This window comes from Musca domestica, unplaced genomic scaffold, assembly GCF_030504385.1.
Source record: "Musca domestica strain aabys unplaced genomic scaffold, Musca_domestica.polishedcontigs.V.1.1 3, whole genome shotgun sequence".
Taxonomy (NCBI): domain Eukaryota; kingdom Metazoa; phylum Arthropoda; class Insecta; order Diptera; family Muscidae; genus Musca; species Musca domestica.
The window spans coordinates 28,671,465-28,694,172 of record NW_026712299.1 but is presented as its reverse complement, the minus strand read 5'-3'; the positions used below and the strand labels follow the sequence as shown (position 1 = coordinate 28,694,172).

The window sequence follows — 22,708 nt, the reverse complement described above, 5'->3', positions numbered from 1 at the left end:
TACACTCTCATAACACTTTTAAGTAATAACAATTTTGTCTTAATGACAAATACACAATTAAATTTACATCATTTATTATTTATTATATTTTTATACCCTCAGCCATATGGCTACAGAGGGTATATATCATTTGATACGGTTAAACGTGCCTAGACGAAATAACGGTTTTAGACCCTAGGTCTCTTTGGACCAAATCCGTTTCAGGACATTTGGAGTCGATCTAGCGATGTCCGTCCGTCTGTCTGTCTGGCTGGCTGGTGCGCACGATAACTCTCGAAGGGAGTACCCGATTTGGTCCAAACTTTGTACATCGTAATATTTTTGTCAAACTTAGATCGAGTTCGGAGATGGGCAATATCGGTCCACTCCTTCTGGTACCTCCCCCACAAAAGGTCGAAATTTTCAAAAAATATATTTTCTGCTCCAACTTTGCAAATCCTAATATTTTTGTCAGTGCTAGGTCAAATGCGAAAATGGACAATATTGGTCCACTCTATCAAGTACCTCCCCCACAAAGGGTCAAAATTTTGAATAATAACAACTCTTATAAAATGTGAAGTAAGGGTCCGATTGTCTTCAAATTTCACACATCCCAATAATTTTATTAGCGTAATATCTGGTGTGAAGATGGAATACATCGGTCCACTCCTTCTGGTACCTCCCCCACAAAAGGTCGAAATTTTCAAAAAAAAATATATATTTTCTGCACAGAAAGAGAAAGGATGATCCGATTTTGCCCCATCTTTGGAAATCCTAATATTTGTAACAGCGCAAGGTCAGGTGCAAATATGGACAATATCGGATCACTCCATCAAGTACATCCCCCACAAAAGACCGAAATTTGCAAAAAATTTATTTTCTGCACAGAAAGAGAAAGGATGATCCGATTTTGCTTGAACTTTGCGAATCCTAATATTTGCGTAAGTGCTAGGTCAGGTGCGAAAATGGACTATATCGGTCCACTCCATCAAGTACCTCCACCACAAAGGGTCAAAATTTTGAATAATTATAACTCATATAAAATATGATGTAAGGAACCAAAATTTCACACACCCCAATATTTCTATAAACCTAAGATCTGGTGTTAAAATGGAATATATCGGTCCACTCCTTCTGGTACCTCCCCCACAAAGTGTCGACATTTTGAATACCCATGTGGCTCATAAAACGCCAAATTAACATCCGATTCCGTTTAGACTTGGCACATCTGAATATTTCTATCAACACAAGATCTGTTATAAAGATGGTATAGATCGAACCATTTCTTCTGGTACCTCCCCCATACATAGGGTTCAAGATTTTGAAAAAAAAAAAAACGCTCAAATAAAGAGAAATAAGCATCTCTGCAAATTTCAAACATACAAAATTTTTGCTAACACAGAATTTGTATATATCTTCGAAGCCCTTCTGGCACCTCACCCACATAGTGTCACAATTTTCAATAATTTTATCTGTTTTTATGATTTGGCATAAAATACAATGTTTCAAATCATGTGTTTTGTTTTGATTCCTTCCTGATTTCATTCCCCTAATGTTACCATATTGAATATATAATGTTGCCATATTTACGCTGAAATCGTAGTTCACCAAATCGTACGAAATCTATAGAAGATAAAACAAAAACGAACGATTTAGAATTACGAAATTCAAACAATTTCGATATGATTTTGTGACATGCCTGTATAACTGTTCTATAGCTATAGGTTGATAGGTGGTATGATCCATGGTACAATGAATTCAAGGTAGGGCAGAACTACCATATGATTTCAATTTTTTTATTTTTCTGGCTTAATATGTCAACTTCATTTGCTTATGTGCGTGTCTTCTTTTCAATAATAAAAAATTGTTCAGAAAATATTCAAATTCGTGTGTTTTCAAAATGCTTATTGCAACGAATGCATCGACAAAATCTAGAGTTTTTGTAGCGAAATAATCCTTTAGAGATATATAGAACCTGGTTTTGAAAAGAAATTTTGATCTTTCTTTCAGTTTTCGCGGTTTTATTTATTATTTAAAATCAATGCAACAAGTTGTTTGCTTTTTTATTGTTTTGATGCTAATTCTGACATTACAAGCCAAACAGGTAGACCTCTATACTTGCAATTTTTTTAAAGTTGGTCTACCTTCTCTTCATTGTACCATGGTATGATCTACTTCAAATAAATTATTTTGTTACAAGAGCTCTACTAAATATGCCTAGTGGTGTAAGGGTATCATATATTCGGCCCCACCCTATTTTGACTTTTCCTTACTGGTTGTGTAGGATTATCGCTGGTTGCGCATTAGAAGATTTCAGGTCATTGACCCTTTGCTTCCCCAGTAATCTGAATCTCTTGTTGAAAATCATGAAAATGGTAGAGCACAGCAGTGACCTGTAATAACACCCATGACAATATCTCCACCCATTTTACTCAACTTTCCCAGAGTCCCCCCAAAATAAAACACATTTCCCAGTTTTTTGTTTGCGTCGAAAGAAAAAAATGATTCTTTATTTTGTTTCACACACATAAAATTGTTTTTAACGTACAAACTATCAGTCATACAAATTACAATAAATATGTTAATATTTCTTTTGAATGATCTTGTTTTATTTCAAATTATATTAAAAAAAGAAAATCAATTAATTGTATTTCATTGAAAAAGCTATTAAAATTGGTAAAATAAAAAATTCCTTGAGTTTTGGATTTTAAAACAAATGTTATTTTTCATAAAGTATTAGGGAGAGACTGATTGGATTGAGGTTATGTGGAAAAAGTAGTTTTTTTTAAACTAAGAATTTTTTTAATATACAAAATTAAGTTGGATGATGGGACAGAGGCACACAATAAACTCATACACACAGTCTTACACATACAAACAATCTTTTTTATGTAGTTTTGTACGCAAATATGATAAGGTATTGAGGATAACAAACGCACGCGTCAATCACACTCACTCAATCATTCAAATTCACACTACATACACAAATATCACAACAAAATCAATGATAAAATAAAAAAACGACGACGACTCGCCCTATATATTATTCTTAACATTCGAATATATGTTTCTTTGTCCTTGTTGCTTTTGTCTTTTCCCTATTTTCTATAAAATTTATTTTTGAAATGATAATTGTCATTTAAATTTTATGTAAAATTATGCGATGTTATAGGTTGGAAAAAATACTGGTAATGTTTCTTTTTCCCGATGAAACAATTTTGTATTGAAATACCTACATTTGAGGGTACTTCAAAATCTATTTTATTTTTTTGAAAAAAAAAAAAAAAAAAAAAACATTAAATTTGTCATCTGTTAATACAGATCAAATGAAATGGCTTTTGCTCTGATCCAGAACTGCAAGAATGTAACAAATGTTACTACGATATCTTATTTATTCTTTATGATATCGAAACGATACTTAAAACTGGTAGATTCTTTAAGGTTCTGGAACAGAGCACTCGCTTAGATAGAAGACAATAAAAACACTTTTTGCTATTATTAATGATCATATAAATGTCCTTCTTTATAAAGACAATTCACTCCTTCAGATCATAAAATGTAGATATAAAACATTTCAAATGACCTTCCATAGACATAGAACCATTCAAAGGTATTTCAATAAATACCAGTCACCCCTATTAAAGAATAAATAGGAGTTTTCACAAAATATTTTTTTTTTATATTTCCTCGAATATCGTTGTTACGGAGGGCATATTATGGATGTGGGGGACAAATATAACAAATCGTATGAATAATATAAATGGGAACTATAGTTGATTTTGACACACTTGTTTCTAGACTCAATTTAGTCGTAAGCGCCAAATTCCATACAATTCCATACGTTTGTTGCACAATAAAAAGCAAATCGGACGAGGTTTGGCAAAGGTATTTCTGAGTTTATTCTGAGTATTTCTGAGTTTTTTTATATATATTTCCTCGAATGTCTTTGTTACAGAGTGCATACTTCGGCTGTGGAGGACAAAAATAACAAATCGGATGAACAATTTATATGGGAGCTATAGCTAAATCTGAACCGATTTTCACCAATTTTTACATACTTGTTTCTAGGCTCAATTTGGTCGTAAGTGCCAAATCCCATACAATTTTGACTGATATTACACGTTTGGTGCACAATAAAAGGAAATCGGACGAAGATATATATGGGAGATATATCTAAATTTCGTCTGATTATCTCCAATTTAAATAGGGTTCGTCCTTGGGTCATACAAATGATTTGTGCAAAATTTCATCTAGATCGGACAATAAATGCAACCTGTACTTTATTTACTAAAATACATGGGCTGACGGACAAACAGACGGATGGACATTCATAAATCGACTCAGAATGTGATCATATGCAGATCATCAAAAGGAACTATGGGGGTCTATCTCGATTAATTTTGCCTGTTACAAATAAATGCACAAAGACAAATACCCTGACCACCTTGTGGTGTAGGGTATAAAAATCCCATGCAATTAAAAAAAAAATTCCCATTTCGTTTCATAATACCGGAATTCACATTCGGACATTACTATTTCTGGGAAAAAAATTCATAATAACAACAACAACGGGAAATGGGAACAAAATGTATGGGAAATTATTTTCATAATAGGGGTGAGTATGGTGTTCTTCTATTGATGGAAGATCAAGCGATTAGATTTCTTACGATAGAATACCATCTAATAAGGTCTTTTTCTAGATATATAGAACTATTTTGAATGACTTTCTTTTAAGTAGTATTTCTAACGTATGGTTATGAAGAGGATAATAATGGAAGTGTCCTTCCTCTAGTCTTCTACTATGGTCTTTTTAATAATTAGTTTTATAATCTGGTTCCCAAATCACATTACAAGTATTTTTTCCAACTTCTCAGTATCGAATTGTTATTCTCTGTTTAGTAAAAAAATGTGTTTGCTACTATTGCTTTTTTGTTCCACTTGTTTTTACTTTCAAAAAACTGTCCTTAAAATGATTATATTTTCTATTTTGCTTATTTTTGAAAAGTTTCAGTCAATGGTAAAAGTCACGTGTTTCTATTGTTATTAAGCACTTTTGTTAATGTTTTGTTGGTTGTTTGGTCCGTTCAAATGTGGTTTCTGAGTAGAAGACTTTTTTTTTTCTTGTTTTGAATGTTCAATTGTTGTTACATGTCATAAGTTGTTATTTGTTTTCGAATGTTATTTTGAGTTCTATTACAAATGTTAATATCATTCATACAATCACACATACTCATGGTAATATTACTCTAAGGATTCACATTACATACATAATTATTTTCTATAGATTACACACACAATCATACGAATTAAACAAATTCATTATTACATTATCATAATTATCATCATCAACGTTATTATACTAATCATCATTATCATCATCACTATCATATTTTTTTTTAGTTATATCAAATACAAAATACTATCATTTACATTGCTTTATGAACAATACACAAAATGGAATGATGAGCACCCGCCGCACACACATAAAATCGTTAATCATAAATTACTCTACGACATCGAGAATGGCCAAGGATCAAAGATGGATATTTGGGGGTGGTGGGTGATACCATTCTTTAGAAGGAAAAAATAAATAAATTAATACGATCTCTCATAAGTTTTTTTTTTTTTTTTGGTTATGTTTCCATCTTCAGTGTATGTGGGGGGCTGTGGCTTGAAGAAGATTAAGGTACATGGAAATTTATACCCATTATCATCAAGTGGTTTTTTTTTTGTTTTGTTTATTTTGGTATTCTGTTATGTTATCAATGTAAATGAAACCAATCATCACCATTATCATCCTCATCATCATCATCATTCATTAAAACGTTTGGTTTGTGTCCACCATTCACGCTCTTAAGAATTATCTTTCACAACATCATTGTCATATATCATATCACCAACATCATCACCACCATTAATTATCATTTATTTAGAACCACCAGTCACACATTTTAGAAAATTTTTGCATTTTTTTTCTAAATTAACACCTGGAAAAGTAAATAGATTTCGTTATAAAAAGTTGTCTTTTTAAGGCATTATTAAATAATTGTTAATAAATTAATTAGTAACTCTTAGAAAACAATTATACGCCATAAAGTTTAGGTATTGCTCATGGTCGCCCCCTATACATATTTCGAATTTTTAATTTTTATGGATCAAGAGTTCAAATACAATTTTGGAGAATAAATTTTATGTAGAGCTATCTGTCCGACCGGCTATCTCGAAAAGAAGAACCTGACCCTTTCTATCTATTGGTAGGCCTGCTCTAAGAATCGTGGTGGGCATATATTGATTGGACAATGAAATATCAAATATTTGATCTCAAGATTAGATAACAGTGGTCTTGACTACCGTAGCTAAGACTCGCGAGGCTTTACTCCTTCCCAGCATTAGGCGAAGCTATCCACTTGCCAACCATCAGCACGGATTCCGTCCACAACATAGTACCACATTACCACACATATTTGTAGAGGATTGAACCAGAACAAACCGTTTGAAAAAAACAGTGTTGGTAGCCCTTGACTTATCAAGGTGATACGGTCCATTATGCCATACTGTTTGAGGACGTGTAGAAGACTACCCTCCGCCCAAGTTTGAAACGTTGGATAATCAACTATATCTGTGGACGCCCGTCGTACGGGAATTCCGGAACAAGAAGTCGAGGGGAATTTAATACCGACCCTTCTGTTTCCCGATTTATATCTTTTCTATCACCACTAATACTTCTAAGATGAACATAATGGGCCAATGGTATACGATTGAAGCAGTTGCCAACTCCAGAGTATTTGCTCATCCTCAGATCATCAAGCAGGATCTCCCTTAACGAAAAACTTCCTTTGCTATGCGAATTACCCTCAGAAAAAATAACGATAGTTCCTAAAGAGTCACTAAATAAATTATTAACAATTAATACAAACTAAAAATGTAAATAAAATAAAAAATATATACATTTTGTACAAAAACTTACATTCACGCTCTCTACTGCTTGGGTGGTCGGTCAAAAAATCTCCTCGGATCGATATACGAGTGTTATGTAGCAGCAGGTATTTGGTTTTTTTTTTCTTTCGACGATTTCGCTTAAGATTGTTTTGTTTTTTTTTCTGTTAGATATAGAGCTTAACTAATAGAACTGTAAATAGAAATTTGTTGAGACATCCATACCAAAGTGTACATCATCATCATAAATTATCACACACATCAGATTCAATCTCACACCAAAATTAAGAGTATGAAAAATAATAAAAGAAGAAAATTCTTTCACACACACGCACACATACATACAAACACACAAACGCACACACTCTCACTCACTACTTAAGATACAATGAGCTCGCATCACTTTTTTAATCCGAAAGATTTTGAGGGTCCTGAGAAGATCTCAAAATTAAAAATCTAATACATGACAGAAAAAATGTAGTCCACAAATTCCAAAATAGCAAAGAATGTACGTTTCATGGTATAACTTTTTTTTTAATTTTGTTTGATTTAAAAATTAAATGAAAGAGGATCGTCCTCATATGGCCTAAGACAATTTCTTTTTTTTTAAATTTGTTCTCGTATAAAAAATTGGGCTCTAAATGGATAAAGGAAGACTGAAATGCTGTTTCAATCCAAAATAAAATACCGCTGTTTGGTTTATTATAAAAAAAAATTATATATTAATTTCATTCAAAAACATTAATGGCCCAGCCCTGTAGGATTTAAAATTTACAGGAAATAAAATCCTTTGTTTCCTTTTCAAATTAATCTTTAATAAAAGGAGATTTTGGATTAAAAAAGTGATGTAGTGTAAATAAAATACATTTGTTATGATGTATTTCTTCATATGTTCTTTTGTTGTTGTTGTTATGTTGTATTTATTCATTATGTGTAAAAGATCTTAAACGGTCATTTATTTAGCAAATTTTTAATACTTTAATTACAATTTAGTTTCTGTATTTTTTTTAAGTAAAATAGTTTTTCTTTGTTATGTATGTCTTTATATTATTCAAAAAATGTCTTCCAATAATTCGTCGTTTCAAGTCGCGTGAGTTGTTCGTACATATGTTGATGTTTGTCACTTGTTGTGTGTGTATAGTAAGTCTGTACAATGTATAGAATGTTTAAATTTTAAGTCTTTTTTACAAGAAAACAAAAAGGAAATGTAGATTAAATCCAATTTTGATAAAAAACGATTTTAATTAATTTTCTTTTATCATCACGTGGTTATGAGGTCCACAAAATTTCGAGGCGCCATTGAAATCAAACCCTTTTTTGTCCTTCATTGCAAAACTCCACATTAAAGAAAATGAAATATAATTCTAACACGGAATTTAATGGAGAAAACTTTTTTTGTCATTCATGAAATATCGTTTTTCATTTTCATAAGAACGACAGATGGCGTAAGTAAAGGGAAATTGCCTTGACATTTTTCATTGTCTATTGGGCCCTGTCAAAGACCACAATAACCCATTTGCAAGTATTAAATGGATCATAAATGAAATAATATTTATGATATCAAAGAAGAGGATACAAATCATCGAGGAATTGTTATTCAGAATATCTGAAATAATATCCAAGTCGACATTCAAATATCAATTTTTATTTTCTAGAGTTAGAAGGGAAGATGTTTTGAACCTTAAAGGAAAAAAATTATATTAAAAACCAGTTTAAAAGTACCACTCGGTTTTGCCGACAGATTGATTTCCTCAGCCTTTATCCATTTATTCAAATATATTTTGACATTTTTTATTATTATTCCAAATGTTGACCCTCTATAGGAGAGCTACCGATGGAGTAGAACAATATTGTCCATTTCGCTTATGACCTAACTCTGATATAATAATTAGAGGTGACAGCTTTGGATTATGAGTACCTGATCTTGTGTTGGTAGAAATATTGGGATGTTCGAAATTTGAAGACAATAGGACTCCTATTTCACATTTTGTAAGTTATTAATATGCAAAATTTTGACCCGTTGTGGAAGAGGTATTAGAAGGAGTGGAGTCGCATCATATATTGTAATGTTTAAAATTTTGGGATTTGCGAAATTTAAAGAAAATCTGATACATATTTCGCATTTTATAAGCATTGTAGATATTCCAAATGTTGACCCTTTGTGGGAAGGTATTCAAAGGAGTGGTCCGATATATCCCATCTTCACATTACATCTTGTTTTGGTAGAAATGTTGAGATGGATTGAAAATAATCGAATACTTATTTCGCATTTGTTGTTCAAAAGTTTGACCCCTTGTGTGGGAGGTACCAGAAGGAGCGGTCCCCTATACACCAAATGTCCTGAAACGGTTTTGTTCCAAAGAGACCTAGGTTCGAAAACTGTTATTTCGACTAGGCACGTATCAAATGATATATACCCTCCTCTCTATCCATATGACTGAGGGTATAAAAACAATTTTAAGAAATTTCATTGAAAATCCCCATGTGAGAGTTTTGTTATTGTTTGGGAAAAAGGAAATTCCTCTAGATTTGAAGAAGGGTGGTTATCATAAATAATATAAGGCCTCATATTCTGCATCTTGATATGATCCTCCTCCAGGACAATTGTAATAGGGTACCAAAGATTCTTAATTCTATTCAATCTCTATTCAAATTTTAGATATTGGAGTTACAGAAAACGTAGCAACTTGAATTAAAATTTTGGCTAAAAATTAAATAGTCCCATTCTTAGATGTTTTAATTACAAAGGGTTTGCGTTGAAAACAAGTAATAATTAGGATTAGGAGTCGCTTTAATGAATGACAACGAGGATATATTTCCCCCCAATTAATTCCTCTGCAATAGAGGTATCTGAAAAAAATTAACCATTTCTCAAATATCTTTCTTAGTGATTTTATATCCTAATGTGTGGCTTGGCTTGTTTTCAAGTTTCTGTGTTCTTTTTTTGCTGTTCTTGTTTAATTTTTTTATATTTATAATTAATCTAAAATTCTAAATTTGTACGAGGCATTAAGTCGTCAGTTGTTGTTTGTTTTTGTTGTTTTCATTAAGTCCTTATTTTTCAACGTTGTTTCTCGTTAGTTCATTGTATAAAAGTATGTATAAAGTCTAATAGTACGCGTACGTAGTCTCTAGTATGTATGTCTAGTAGTAATGTGTTGGTTTGGTTTAGTTTTGTTTTAAGGTGTTTCTTGTTTTTTTTTTTTTTTTTTTTTTTTTTAAATAATAAAAAAATATATTTTATATGTGTAAAATAAAAACAAAAAACAATTGTATGTTATGTTGTGTTTCATCTCATCATCTTTACAGAAAAAAACATTTGTTTTCTTTTTTTTAATATAAAAATTCTTATTCATTATTTTGTTTTTGTTTCAATTTCATTAATTTTTGGCGAATCTCAAATCCGTTTAAAATCCTTTATTGTATTTGTTTTTTGAGCTAGTTTAATGTTTCTTGTTGTTGGTTTTGTATTCTTAGAATCTAAGTGTTGTTGTTGTTGTTTTTTTTTATTCTCATTTAACTTAACTTACAATTAATATCACACAAGCACGCACGCGCGCAATAATAAGTCTTCAATCATAAAGTATTTGAAATCAATTGTTTGACACAAACAAACAAAATTGTAATAGTTTAAACACAAAATTTATTTGCACACATTCACACTTGAGAAAAAATAATTAAATATGAATTGCATAATCAGACATTATTATATATGTCTGTAGATTAAGGCGGACGGACAACGGACAGGACAAAAAATATAATATTATTTTTTGCAATTTTATTTGCAGTCACACAAAATTAAATGCGGATTCGGCTATTCATACATATAGAGGGGGAGCAAAAAAGATTTCAAATTCAACATTCACACTTTAGATAGACAGGGCTTGAACGATACCCAAAGTAGTCGCAGAGCCAAGTTATTTCAAACTTCAAAACAAAATATAGGATGTCGTATACAGATGGGGTAAAACTCCTTAAGAAGAAGCCAATAGATAGCACTATATAAAAATGTTAACCTTTTTTTTTTTTGAAAATTTGGTATAAAATGAATTCAGAGATTTTCTTGAAGAAGATTCAACCGTTTGATAATTCAAAATGGAAATTTAGAGTCAATGAAATTAAAAATGTAACTAAATATTTGAAGTTGACCAACCGAATATATACTTTTCCATTTATTTGTTTAATTTATTTTCCATTTATTTGTTTAAAATTTAATATAAAATCACCTCTTTAGATTTGCTGCATGAAGCTTTCAAATACCTTTGTGTATCACTACAATAATTCTGATAATGTTGAGAGGAGAGTGGAACTGAAATTTAATTTATCCATATACACATACAAATTTAAGATGGAGAAAGGCCTTCGATACAGATCTCAAATTGGTTGTTATTCTGAAATTTCAATCCTTTGAATGCATAAAATGACTATTTAGAAACTATTCGATTGAAAAATGTGACTCACAACAATAAACAAGCATTTAAGATGGTAAAAGAAACGAGAGGTGAAGTCAACTTACCCTTAATTCTCGACACTGAATCATACCCAGTCACTTTGAAATAGTTATAGAAAGAAGACCAGTCCTGAATACCACACACTTTTTTCTATTAGACAAGAGAGATTGAGTCTTCTGGAAGCTTTGAGTCTTACTTGCAAGCTTTGTTATCAATAAGGTAGCAGTAGTAGATTCTCAACCCTGAATTACTCCAAGACAAATTGAAAATCGTTATGGAATAAAGACCAGCCTTTGAATACCACACCGTGTTTTTTTTTTTTTTTTTTTTTTTTTTTTTTTTTTGTTCTACTAGACAAGAGAGATTGAGTCTTCTGGAAGCTTTGAGTTTTACTTTGCAGGCTCCAAGACAAATTGAAAAGAATGCCACATACTGCGGTTCTTTCATATTAGAGACAAATGGCAAACTCGCGAGGATATAGACACAACATATAAATAAAAATTTTCGGGAAGGGTATAAAGGGACGCGATCGGTTCGGGGGGTGATTGTTTAAACAAAGAATCTGCTGGTATTCGCCGTGTTTCTAAATCAAATTAATGTCCTTCCAATATTTTTTCTCTATATATTTCGGTTGATGAGCACAAAAGGTCTCCAGATCGAGCAGAATCTTAGATTTGTTATATACTGCTGCTGCTACACGAACCTCCACCTTCGCAACCAACTATATATCAATTAAATTTCTTTTCAGTATTTCTTATCCACAGTGTATTAAAAGGCCTCCGGATTGACCAAATAATTTTCTTACGCCGGTCCCCTTTTGTGGTGGCAACTGAATTGCAACCGATTACGGTTGTTTATTTGAAATATTTTTTGGCAACTTCGGAATTTGAAAACATAAAGGCGTTGGGTATCTTTGTAAGCCATGTCTATGGATTTCACATTCACACCATATTAAATATATTCACATTCACACAATATATATATCTAGATCAAACACATAATCAATATGCACTCGCTTTAATGTTAAAGAAAAAATAATTATCACAATCATACTTCGCTTATAAATAATAAATTCAAATATACTCGCACAGGCAAAACATTTGCACTCGCACACTAGAGAATACTAGATTCATACTTACACACATGCACAGCATATAATTTCATACATAATTGTATTTTTTTTTTTTTCATAAATTCACATCATGCAGCAGTTCACTTTTATTTCACTCAAAATTCCATTCACACAATGTGAAAAATTATGTGTTCTTATATACTATCGGTTTGTTTTTTTTATATTTTGAAAATTGTTTTTTTTTTCTTCTTATACTTTTTTTGTTGAATAATTTTTCCTAAAGATTTTAAGCTATATATCAATTACTTGTGTATTTTCGAATATACTAGAAAATTTGTTGAAAGAATAGTTTCAAAAAAAAATCATAAATTAGATACACGGTAACAAAGGTGGACTCAAAGAGCTTCTGTTTACACAAACAAAAAACATATTGGTATATTTTTTTTAATTTAAGTTATATATAAGTTGTTTGAAATGAAGGTTTCCACTAGACTTTCAAGGTTCTAGCAAAAAAATAAAAAACAGTAAAGAAAGTCTTAAAGTCGGGTGGAGCCGACTTTATGATACTATCTATTTATGATATGATACGGCTGTGCAGGACAAATTCAGCAAATCGAATGGACAATATATATGGGAGCTATAGCTATATCTGAACCGATTTTCACCAAATTTGACATACTTGTTTCTAGACTCAATTTCGTCGTAAATGCCAAATTTCATACCATTGGGAATAATATTACACGTTTGGTGCACAATAAAAGGCAAATCGTACGAAGATATATATGGGAGCTATATCCAAATCTGAACCGACCTAGATAAAATTTAGCAAAGGTATTTCTGAGTTGTATTTGATATATTTCCCCAAATATCGTTATTACAGAGTGCATACTTCGGCAGTGGAGGACAAAAAGAACAAATCGGATGAACAATATATATGGGAGCTACAGCTATATCTGAACCGATCAAATTTGGCATACTTATTTTTAGGCCTGATTTAGTTGTATGTGCAAAATTGTATACTATTCAGGCTGATGTTACACGTTTGGTGCACAATAAAAAGCAAATCGGGCGAAGATATATATGGGACCTATATCTGAATTTTGACCGATTATCTCCAATTTAAATAGGGTTCGTCCTTGGGTTAAACAAAAGACTTGTGCAAAATTTCATCTGAATCGTGCATTAATGAGACCTGTACTTTCTTTGTTTATAAAAATACATGGACAGACGGACGGACATGCATAAATTGACTCAGAATGTGATTCTATGCAGATCATCAAAAGGAACTATGGGTCTATTATCTCGTTTCCTTTTGCCTGTTACAAACAAATGCACAAAGACATAATACCCTGACCACCTTGTGGTGTAGGGTATAAAAACAGAAGATCGATAATTCAAATAGTAATTACAAAATCTCCTTATATAGAGTGAGTATTCCAAATCATATAAAAATAACAATTATTTATTGATTCAATTTCAAGCCAAAAATTACACAAAGAACGAAATTATTCGTTATTTTGTGTTTGCGTAAATAGAAGCTTGACCGGTCCATTGTTGTGTATCGTTTCATTATTTTTTTCTTTTCAATTATTTTTGAATATTCATTTTTTTTTTTTTCAAAAATAACCAAAAAATATTTTAAAAAGGAAAAAACGTAAATTAAACACAAATCTTCTTTTGTTATAAGGGAGTAATTAGTTTTGCAAGTTTTCGAATTTTTTAAACGGTTTTGAAAAAAGAAAGAGAAATGTGATTATTTTCATATGAAAACTAACTGTATTTTATAAAAATATATGAACTAAATATTTAGTGTTGTGTGGGAAATAAGCGAAGGGAAAATATCTAGTTTTCTTTAATAATTAAATGAACTAAAAACAAATGAATGTTATAAATTAATAATAGGTGTTTTTTTGTATACAGTGTTATTTTACGATTTGCATGTAGTAAGGTGGTTTTTTATGCATTTAATTATATAAACCAATTTTTGTTGGTATTTATTAATATTGTTAGAGAAAATGCTCGACAGATATAGTTTATGGAAAAAAGAAAAAAATCAACGAAAAGATATACCTAAATACATTACAGAAGTACATTCATTTTTTGTAAGATGATCTTTGTTTTTTCGGAAATTTTAAATAAATAGTTGTAGAAAAAATCATAAGCTTCGAAATGAAAATGTTGGTGACTTAGTCAAATAGGATAGAAGAAAATTCTCAATAAATAGCAAAAAAAAAAAAACTTAAAAAAATTACAAAAAAAAAAAATTATAATCTTTTCGATTTTCTCTTAGAATGGAAATTTCATATAAAAAATAATTTTAAATACATATACATACACAAAAGAAAACAATGCACCTTTGGATGAGTTTTGTTTTTATCGTTCGTAGTGATTATTCTCGGCACACCAAAATAATTTAAACAAAGCCATTTATTTACTGTTTGGTTTTTTTGTTTCGTTGATTTACCTTAATTGCGAAAAAATAATTTATATTAATGTGTAGAAGGGCGGGAACAGGAATTTGCTGTAAAGAAATAGAAATAGGTTTCTATTTATTTCATTTCAAACTTAAAAATTAAAAAGGAAGCTAAGTTCGACCGGGCCGAAATTTTACTACCCTCCACAATTTGAAAATTAAAAAAAAATTAAAACAATTTCAAAAAAATCAGAAAACGAACTTTAAATACAAAATTTGTAACAATTCCGTTGAATAATGTTGACGAAATCATCAAGATATCGCTCATGCGTGGACCTGCACACACAATTTTCTGTCTTAGGCCGTAGTAGAATCAGACCCTCTGACCTCTAGATGAGAAAACAGTGCTTCTGACTGCTACAGACTATGTGAAGATGAAGAAAAGGTAGAGTAGAAGAGGTAGAGATGGCCTTCTATACAGGTGTCGCATGTTATCCAACAAGAGACTTAGGCTATTTGCCAGTTGGGAGACAGAAACTCCAACGTTTTTCTAGACATAGATCCCATCATCATCTACAAGTTCGCATAAAAGCATTTTCTGGGTAGGCAGACCACCTTGCTAACGAACTTTAAATACAAAATTTGTAACAATTCCGTTGAATAATGTTGCCGAAATCAGCAAGATATCGCTCATGCGTTGACCTTCACACCATTTTCTGTCTTAGACCGTAGTAGAATCAGACCCTCTGACCTCAAGATGGGAAAACAGTGCTTCTGACTGCTACAGACTATGTGAAGATGAAGAAAAGGTAGAGTAGAAGAGGTAGAGACGGCCTTCTATGCAGGTGTCGCATGTTATCCAACAAGAGACTTAGGCTATTTGGCAGGTGGGAGACAGAAACTCCAACGTTTTTCTAGACATAGATCCCATCATCATCTACAAGTTCGCATAAAAGCATTATCTGGATAGGCAGACTTACACTTCCCTCCCTTTTCCCGCTTCTACATATCTCCTGTCCCAAACAACCAAAGGATCTCCAAATAAAGTAACTCCCGTGTTGATGCGCATCCTTAAACCAAACCAAAACATGGGTAATAGAAACTCTCAAATTCTTCAAAATTCCCTGTCCAAATAAATGGTATTAATGATTTCGCTCCTCGGGAATAGTTACCAATTATATTCCCAATTTTTTTTTTAAATAACACTATCTCTTTACTTATCTACTTCCTTTTTCCCTTCTCTCTAAACTAGGATGATCACAATGGACCAGCAGATCTCCGAGTGGAGCGGTTGCTTCAGCAACTGCACACCCTCTAACCTAGCCTAACTTTCCCAAGACTGGAACACCGAGTCATTTCCAAATCTGCTTAGCTTTTAGAAAGATTGCTCGATTTTCAGATCAGGGACTTTCTATAGACTTCTATCGGTGCTGCACAGTGGTAGTGGGTTATGTAAAAAAAACATGAGTAATGTTAATTCAATTATGTAAAGTTTACTTATAATTCTCTTGCAGAACGGTTGAAAAAATGGATTAATAAACTTCCAGTAGCAGGATTACTAACTCGTATATAGGAGAGAGATCCACCATTTGAGGCACAACGACAATGCCTTGCTTTCTGGACTTAGTAACAAAAGTAAAATAAAAATTGTAAGAGAAAACAAACACAAAAATTGTAACATTGATGAAAATGTAGATTCAGTTCAGGAAGATCTTCGGAAAATGCTCATGCGATTCCAACATTTCTTGAAGTGGCATCGTTTTTTTAAATTTATCTTAATTCTCTCTAACGTTCTCTATCTAATCTAAATATCTACACATGAAGTAGAAATATACGTTCTTGAACCTGTGCTGTTCTGTAATTTCTGTGATCAATAATATAGGGATTTATAATTCAAATATACAGTAAATCAGTTAAATCAAATGCTAAACTTACCATTTTCTTTTTAAAAAATTACGATTATTTTTTTGGAAATTCTTAAAGTATCTCCTTAAAATATGAACTTCACTTCAATTTACTGGGCTATTGGCTGTTGATCGCGTAATTTCTTGATTTCTTTCAGGGCCCAGTTACACAGAGACTTGGTGCGACTGGATTTTGATCGTTTGCCTTCGGATAAGAATTGTGTAATGGTGGTATTATCGACCAAAGGCAATAGGCGGGGACCAAATGCGCTGCACAAATCGCCAATGAAACCTGCGGCGCTGGCAATCATAGAATCCGGATTGTCGCCTTCGTCCGCAATGCGCTTGATAAACATAAGTATGTGTCCGAGATGTGGTTCCAAATGGAAGACATCTGGATGTGGTGTTTTTTCAACGCCCTTCAGACCTTGAATAATACCGGTATAAGCTTCCAAGACACTTTCACGCAATTCATTCAAATATTCAACCATATCGTAGCTGTTGGGATCGACCTACAAAAAGAAAGTCATTTTAATGAAGATCAAAAAAAAAATCAAATCAATTTTGTTGCAAGTGAAAAAATATTTCTATCTAATGTTTCATAAATTTTTCTGTGTCACTCTGCCGAAAACCAGAGTATATCAACTAGTGCTAGCATAAAAGCCAATGTCTTACCTCAAGTTGTGATGCAGCTCTCAACATCTCCAAGACAACATTTAGATATTTTACAAATTCACCGCCAATACTGAGAGCCATATCGCCAAATGCGGACAATATTTGTGGTTTGACACTACGATGCAACGTAGGCTCGGACAAGTTGGCCAAAAGGAGATTCATTATTTCATCGCAGTAGGGAATAATGAGCTGCTTGAGAGCACGGCATATGTCACCGGTTAGGCCTACTGCTGCACAACAAACTTGATATTCCTGGTGATTCTTCAAACCCATATACAAGAATGGCTTGAAAGCATCCATGTACTTGACGAATTTCAATCCTAATAATTCCACCAAGGTGGATACAGCCAAGAAGGCATCCTCCTGGACACCACCCGATTTACCCGAGCTTGAACTGAACATGGTGAGTAGTGCTGTCATAATGGCATCCGAAATTTGTGGTGCATCATCTTCACGTACTTTGCGCAATACACTTTGCAGTGTAGCACAGAGCAGAGATTGCAAATCATTGAACTGGTGGCGATCGTTGTGACTGGAAATGTGAGTTTCCATTTGCAAAACTTGATTAAGACGTTCCAAAATGACAATTGTTGTACGCTGAACAATCAAATAACAATCCAGGGGCGAGTTCTTGATCATGTCCATAAGTGCTTCATAAGCAGCTGCACGCAAGTTTCCTTGATTGGCATCCTGACGGTCAGTGGTTTCCAAAAGTTGGGTAATTATGTACTCAAAATATGGTGAAAGGCAATAGGTTTCTGGTGTTTCACTTTCACTGGCTTCAGCTGCTTCATAGGCGGCATCCGACAGACCAATGAATGCCCAGCAAACATTGGCAGCGACACGTGGTTCGGCCTTTAAACTTTGAATGAAACATTCCAACAATGGCTGCAAATATGTTTTATTGATGGCAGCATCAGGAATTATCTAGAAAATATTAAAAGTTGGGGAATTTGTTAAGTAAAATATATGTATTTTCATATAAAATTCTACTTACATCACAGATACGTCCAAAGGTCCAAGCGGTCGTATCGCGAACATTCACGCTTTGATCATACATCAAACGAATTAGAGTTGGCATAGCCTGCTCTACCAACGATTTCAAAGTATTGGCCTCAATACCACTTAGAATAGAACCAAATGCCATGACAGCAGCATCACGAAAACGCCAATCTGCCGACTCAATGTTGTCTTTAATGAAGGGAAATACATGAGGTACAATTTCATCTTCACAACATGTGGCCAAGAGCATAAGGCACACAGAAGAAGCCTTGGCTGGACTCCAGGTGTCCTCATCCTCACATTCCTCTTGCTTTGTAAGTTTTTCCACAAGAACGGGGACCAAAAACTTGAGAGCACCTCTTGCGTAATGTTTCGAAACACGCGTAGGCGGGCGACCGGCATCATTGGCCTCTTGATTTTCAATGGCCAAATCAATTTCTTCATCGCTGACATTGGACCAAAACTCTACACCTTGCAGAGCAATTTGATCATTTTCGGATTTCATGGCTTCCAATGTAATGGGGAACAAAGCTTGTGCCATATAAGGTTCCATATACTGATAGTACAATGACATGATCTTAACCAAGCACTGTAGAGCAGCTACACACACTTGAGTATCTGGTGATTGAGTTGCAACACAAACAACTTCCATTATATAGTTACGCTCAACATCCTTCTCAAAGTTGGCCTTTGTGAACTCCAAGGAATTTAACAAAGCCGTTGTAGCTGCCAAACGTACATGATTACTTGGCTCCTGTTTACGCATGCCGTGAATGATGGCTGTTAGAATTTGATTCGATTGATTTTCCAAGACACCATAACGTATGTCTTGGCAAATATAGCCGATTGCTTCTAAAGCCGCCTCACGATCCATTTCGCTGGAGCCAGCATTTACCACCTTATTTACCAGTGTCTGTATAAGCATTCCCCAACGATTGATGGGCAATTCTGCCACAGCAACATAGGCAACACATTGAGCAGCACAAGATGGTCGGGTATTTTCGGTACCCAAAGCATCAAGGATCTATAAAAGACAAAACACCAAATTAAATAACGAACGGAAGTAGTAAAATATCTAAATACTCACATTCTTCTTGATGTATTCCTTTGTGGCTTCTGGAAATTGATGCCACCTCTGTTGATATTGTAAATTAATATTCTCATCCTTACTAGTCAAATGATTCTTCAATTGCAGACCAGCTGCCATACGAGCCACAGGGCTATTGGTAACAGTGACCAGTATATCGGATAATGCCTTGAGAAATTCCGGCAAATTACTTTCGGCAGCCTGCTCCAAGAAGTTTTTCGCCGAGAGCAATTCATTTTTGTCTGAAATATGGAAATAGAGTGATTATGGTTGTCTAGAAAAAATTAAATTAAAGAGAAAAACGCACTTGTCTCCAATTGAAATTTTGCGAAAATATTTTGAGGGTCAGTAATTTGTAAAAAAAAAACCATAACCAACGGCCAAGGCTCTGTTGACTAGCATAGTTTTAAACTTTGCAAGTTATTTTTTTAATGCATCGAAGCTGAATACGAATACTCAAATTTTCAATTAGACAATTTTCGCGAAGTTTCCCTAATCAAAATTGGTCTACAAATTGTCACATTTTTGTAATCTTAACCATACCCTACATTATTGAATATGAATCTGTTACATATTGGTATATAAAGAAAATTGTGTCATTGGGGGATAAGAGCCTTTTTTGTAGGGGAACTAGGGCTTTTTTTCAATTGATACATTTAGAATCTGCCAACTTGCATTATTGCACTGCTGACACAGCATCTTATCTCTACAGTTTTTAATGGCATTAGATAATCAGGATTGTACAACGCCTATTCCTGTTTTCCAATGAGCCAACAAACTACAATCTCTAAACAGTAGCCGCCAATAGCTGCTAACCGTCCGTTATTTTTCAAAAAGTGCAGCTGAGAAATACAACCATGTGTACCCATTTATCCCTTCACATGCACACAACACACACATAGAACATGAAACATAAAACACAAGAACAACAACAAACTCAATAAAAGCTTGGCGGCTGTAGTTAAATAATTTTAATTCCCATTCTGCTTCTTCCCTATTTTCGTTGTGTGCAAAAAGTATGAGACGCACACACATGCCTACACAATCAACGAAAGGTTGTGGGGGGAAACAAAGGGGAAGCAGAAATGCCTGCACCTATACAAATAAAACGGTCTTAATTATGTGTATACAAGCGCCAAAATTACTACAAAATGCATTTATTTTTTCAAGAAAATCCTTCTTACCTGGTGAAACAGTCTTTTCCAAGATTTGTATCAACTGCATAGTTATTTGTGGATGCATCATGATAACACTTGTTTTTGCACTGGACTCCAATCGTTGACTCAATGGAAAATTAACTGCGAAACGAACGTCTGCAGCGTGGAAAAAATTAGAAGTTTTGATTAACCTTCACTGTGCAATTTGCAATCTTGCTCAACGAATGGGTTGCAACAAAACCTACCTTTTCAATGCACGTTGTTATAATCCTTTTTGCTCTGCAATACTTATAAATCCTTTAAATGCAAAACGTTTTTTGTTCGTCTGGTTGCTATCGATTCGTTCCGTTCGTTGCCTGTCAATGATTGATTTGTCTCTTTTTTCCTCTTTATTTCTTTACTTCCACTGACTTCGCTTTTTTTCTTTGTTGCTTATTCGTCTTTTGAGTGTTGCTATGATCTCGGTGTTATTTTATATGTAATTGGGATGATGTCTCACACTTATTTTTTGTTACTTCGTTTCAATTTACTGCATTAATTTGCCACCTTCCAATCCAAATTTGTGCAATTCTTAATTCGTAAACGTTTGCAAAAGAAAAACGCACAAATATTCCCCTTTAATTTCCACGGTTTATTCTAGTTAATATGACTATCTTTGTTCTCTTTTTGCTTAAATTTTCACAAAGAAGCGCGTGGCTAACCGGCTGGGCACTTGGATATTGGCGAAAAATGAATGACTAAACTTGAGCCAGGGCAAACGAAGTCGACTTAGAACTTATCGATTTATCGAAGAGTATAAATCCAAGTGTATTCAGTAAGGTTGCCAAAAAGTCAGCTGTTGACACAATTAGATGTCAAAATATTCTTTGGAATATAAAAAATATATATTTAAGGTTGATTTTATAAATTGCATTAGATCTTCTTTTCTTTGAATTGATGGCGTATTTTCAAGAAGACATGGTAAGGCATGCTTTCATCATGTTTTGTTGTTAAAACACAACTTTTTGAATTTTAAAAAATATTTATTTTCTTTATTTTTGATGAATTTTGCGCAGAAAAAAATTGACAAAAAGAGAAGACTAATTCGCCTATTGTATTCGGGATTTCACTAATAAAGGTGAGAGTACATAAGCAGCTTAATATCATGACTATATACAAAAAAATACAGCAGGATTCGCTTGCGGCTCTGGCATTTATTTATGATATGTCACAAAATATGCTATGCGAAGACTTCAAGCTGCTTGTGTACCCACACCTCAAATGCTTCAATGTTGTCTTCCAAAGCTCAATTAAAGAGGATTTGTCTATTTAGACATGAGCTTTAACATAGTCCCACAAAAAATATTCTAAAGGTGTAAAATGGAACGGATGTCTACTGGAAATAAAAAGTTTCTCCCACGGCTCAATAAGAAAGGTTGCTTAACTTTAAAGAAACTAGAGAAATTCAACTCTGTGCTGGAGTCTTATAGTATCAAATAGACTTTAAAATATGCAACAGCTGTTTTTTTTTTATTTTTATTTTTTTTTAACAAAATTCTAATATTGGGGAAATTCCGCGAAACAAGAATGGAATTTCTGGGTTGTTCCACAAGATGGAACCTAAAATAGTAGGACAATATAGTTTTATCACAAAATTGTATAATTTGTTACCCATTTCGTCGAAAATTTGCATTTAATTTGCAACTAAATTTGAAATAATTTCAAATTATTGTATTTTTTTCAAAGCAATGCACACGCATATAAAAAATGTGTATACGTTTTGACAGAATAAGGGCACAAAAAGAAAAAAAATTGTTAGCTTTGTGCTACCTTCTATAATTATGCCATGGTTTCTCCGAGCTCGCCACTCAATAATTCCATTGTTTCGCGTTCTGTGTGGTAACATTTTGTTGAAACCGCAGGGCATGCAAGTCAAGCTCTTGTATTTTGTGCAAAAAAGTTGGATATTAGACGTTACGATTCGCAGCATCTTTAAAGAAATACGGCCCAAAAATGGCCCAGCCCATAAACCGTACAAAACTGTGGGGTTTTC

General features: G+C 33.1%; 1 protein-coding gene across 2 annotated transcripts; it reads right to left on the bottom strand.

Moving 5' to 3' along the window:
- Positions 1-2,754: 2,754 nt before the first annotated feature.
- Positions 2,755-21,424, bottom strand: LOC101901634 (importin subunit beta). 2 transcript variants are annotated; one of them, XM_059124606.1, is made up of 8 exons: positions 20,922-21,424; positions 20,704-20,832; positions 19,520-19,761; positions 18,428-19,456; positions 17,431-18,357; positions 16,787-17,267; positions 6,947-14,959; positions 2,755-5,966 (listed from the first exon to the last, which is right to left on the bottom strand). In XM_059124606.1, exons 2-6 carry the CDS (start codon positions 20,762-20,764, stop codon positions 16,866-16,868), a joined length of 2,661 nt encoding a protein of 886 aa, XP_058980589.1. In that variant the 5' UTR covers positions 20,765-20,832; positions 20,922-21,424; the 3' UTR covers positions 2,755-5,966; positions 6,947-14,959; positions 16,787-16,865. The 2 variants fall into 2 exon arrangements, with proteins under 2 accessions (XP_058980589.1, XP_058980588.1); XM_059124605.1 differs by having other exon boundaries at positions 2,755-14,959.
- Between the last annotated feature and the right edge of the window lie 1,284 nt (positions 21,425-22,708).

Coding starts and splice junctions, on each gene's coding strand:
- LOC101901634 (XM_059124605.1), bottom strand. CDS start 20,764: ATGATGCATCCACAAATAACTATGCAGTTGATACAAATCTTGGAAAAG. Junction 18,358..18,427: donor CCTTTGGACGTATCTGTGAT/GTAAGTAGAATT, acceptor AATATTTTCTAG/ATAATTCCTGATGCTGCCAT. Junction 17,268..17,430: donor GAGCTGCATCACAACTTGAG/GTAAGACATTGG, acceptor TTCTTTTTGTAG/GTCGATCCCAACAGCTACGA.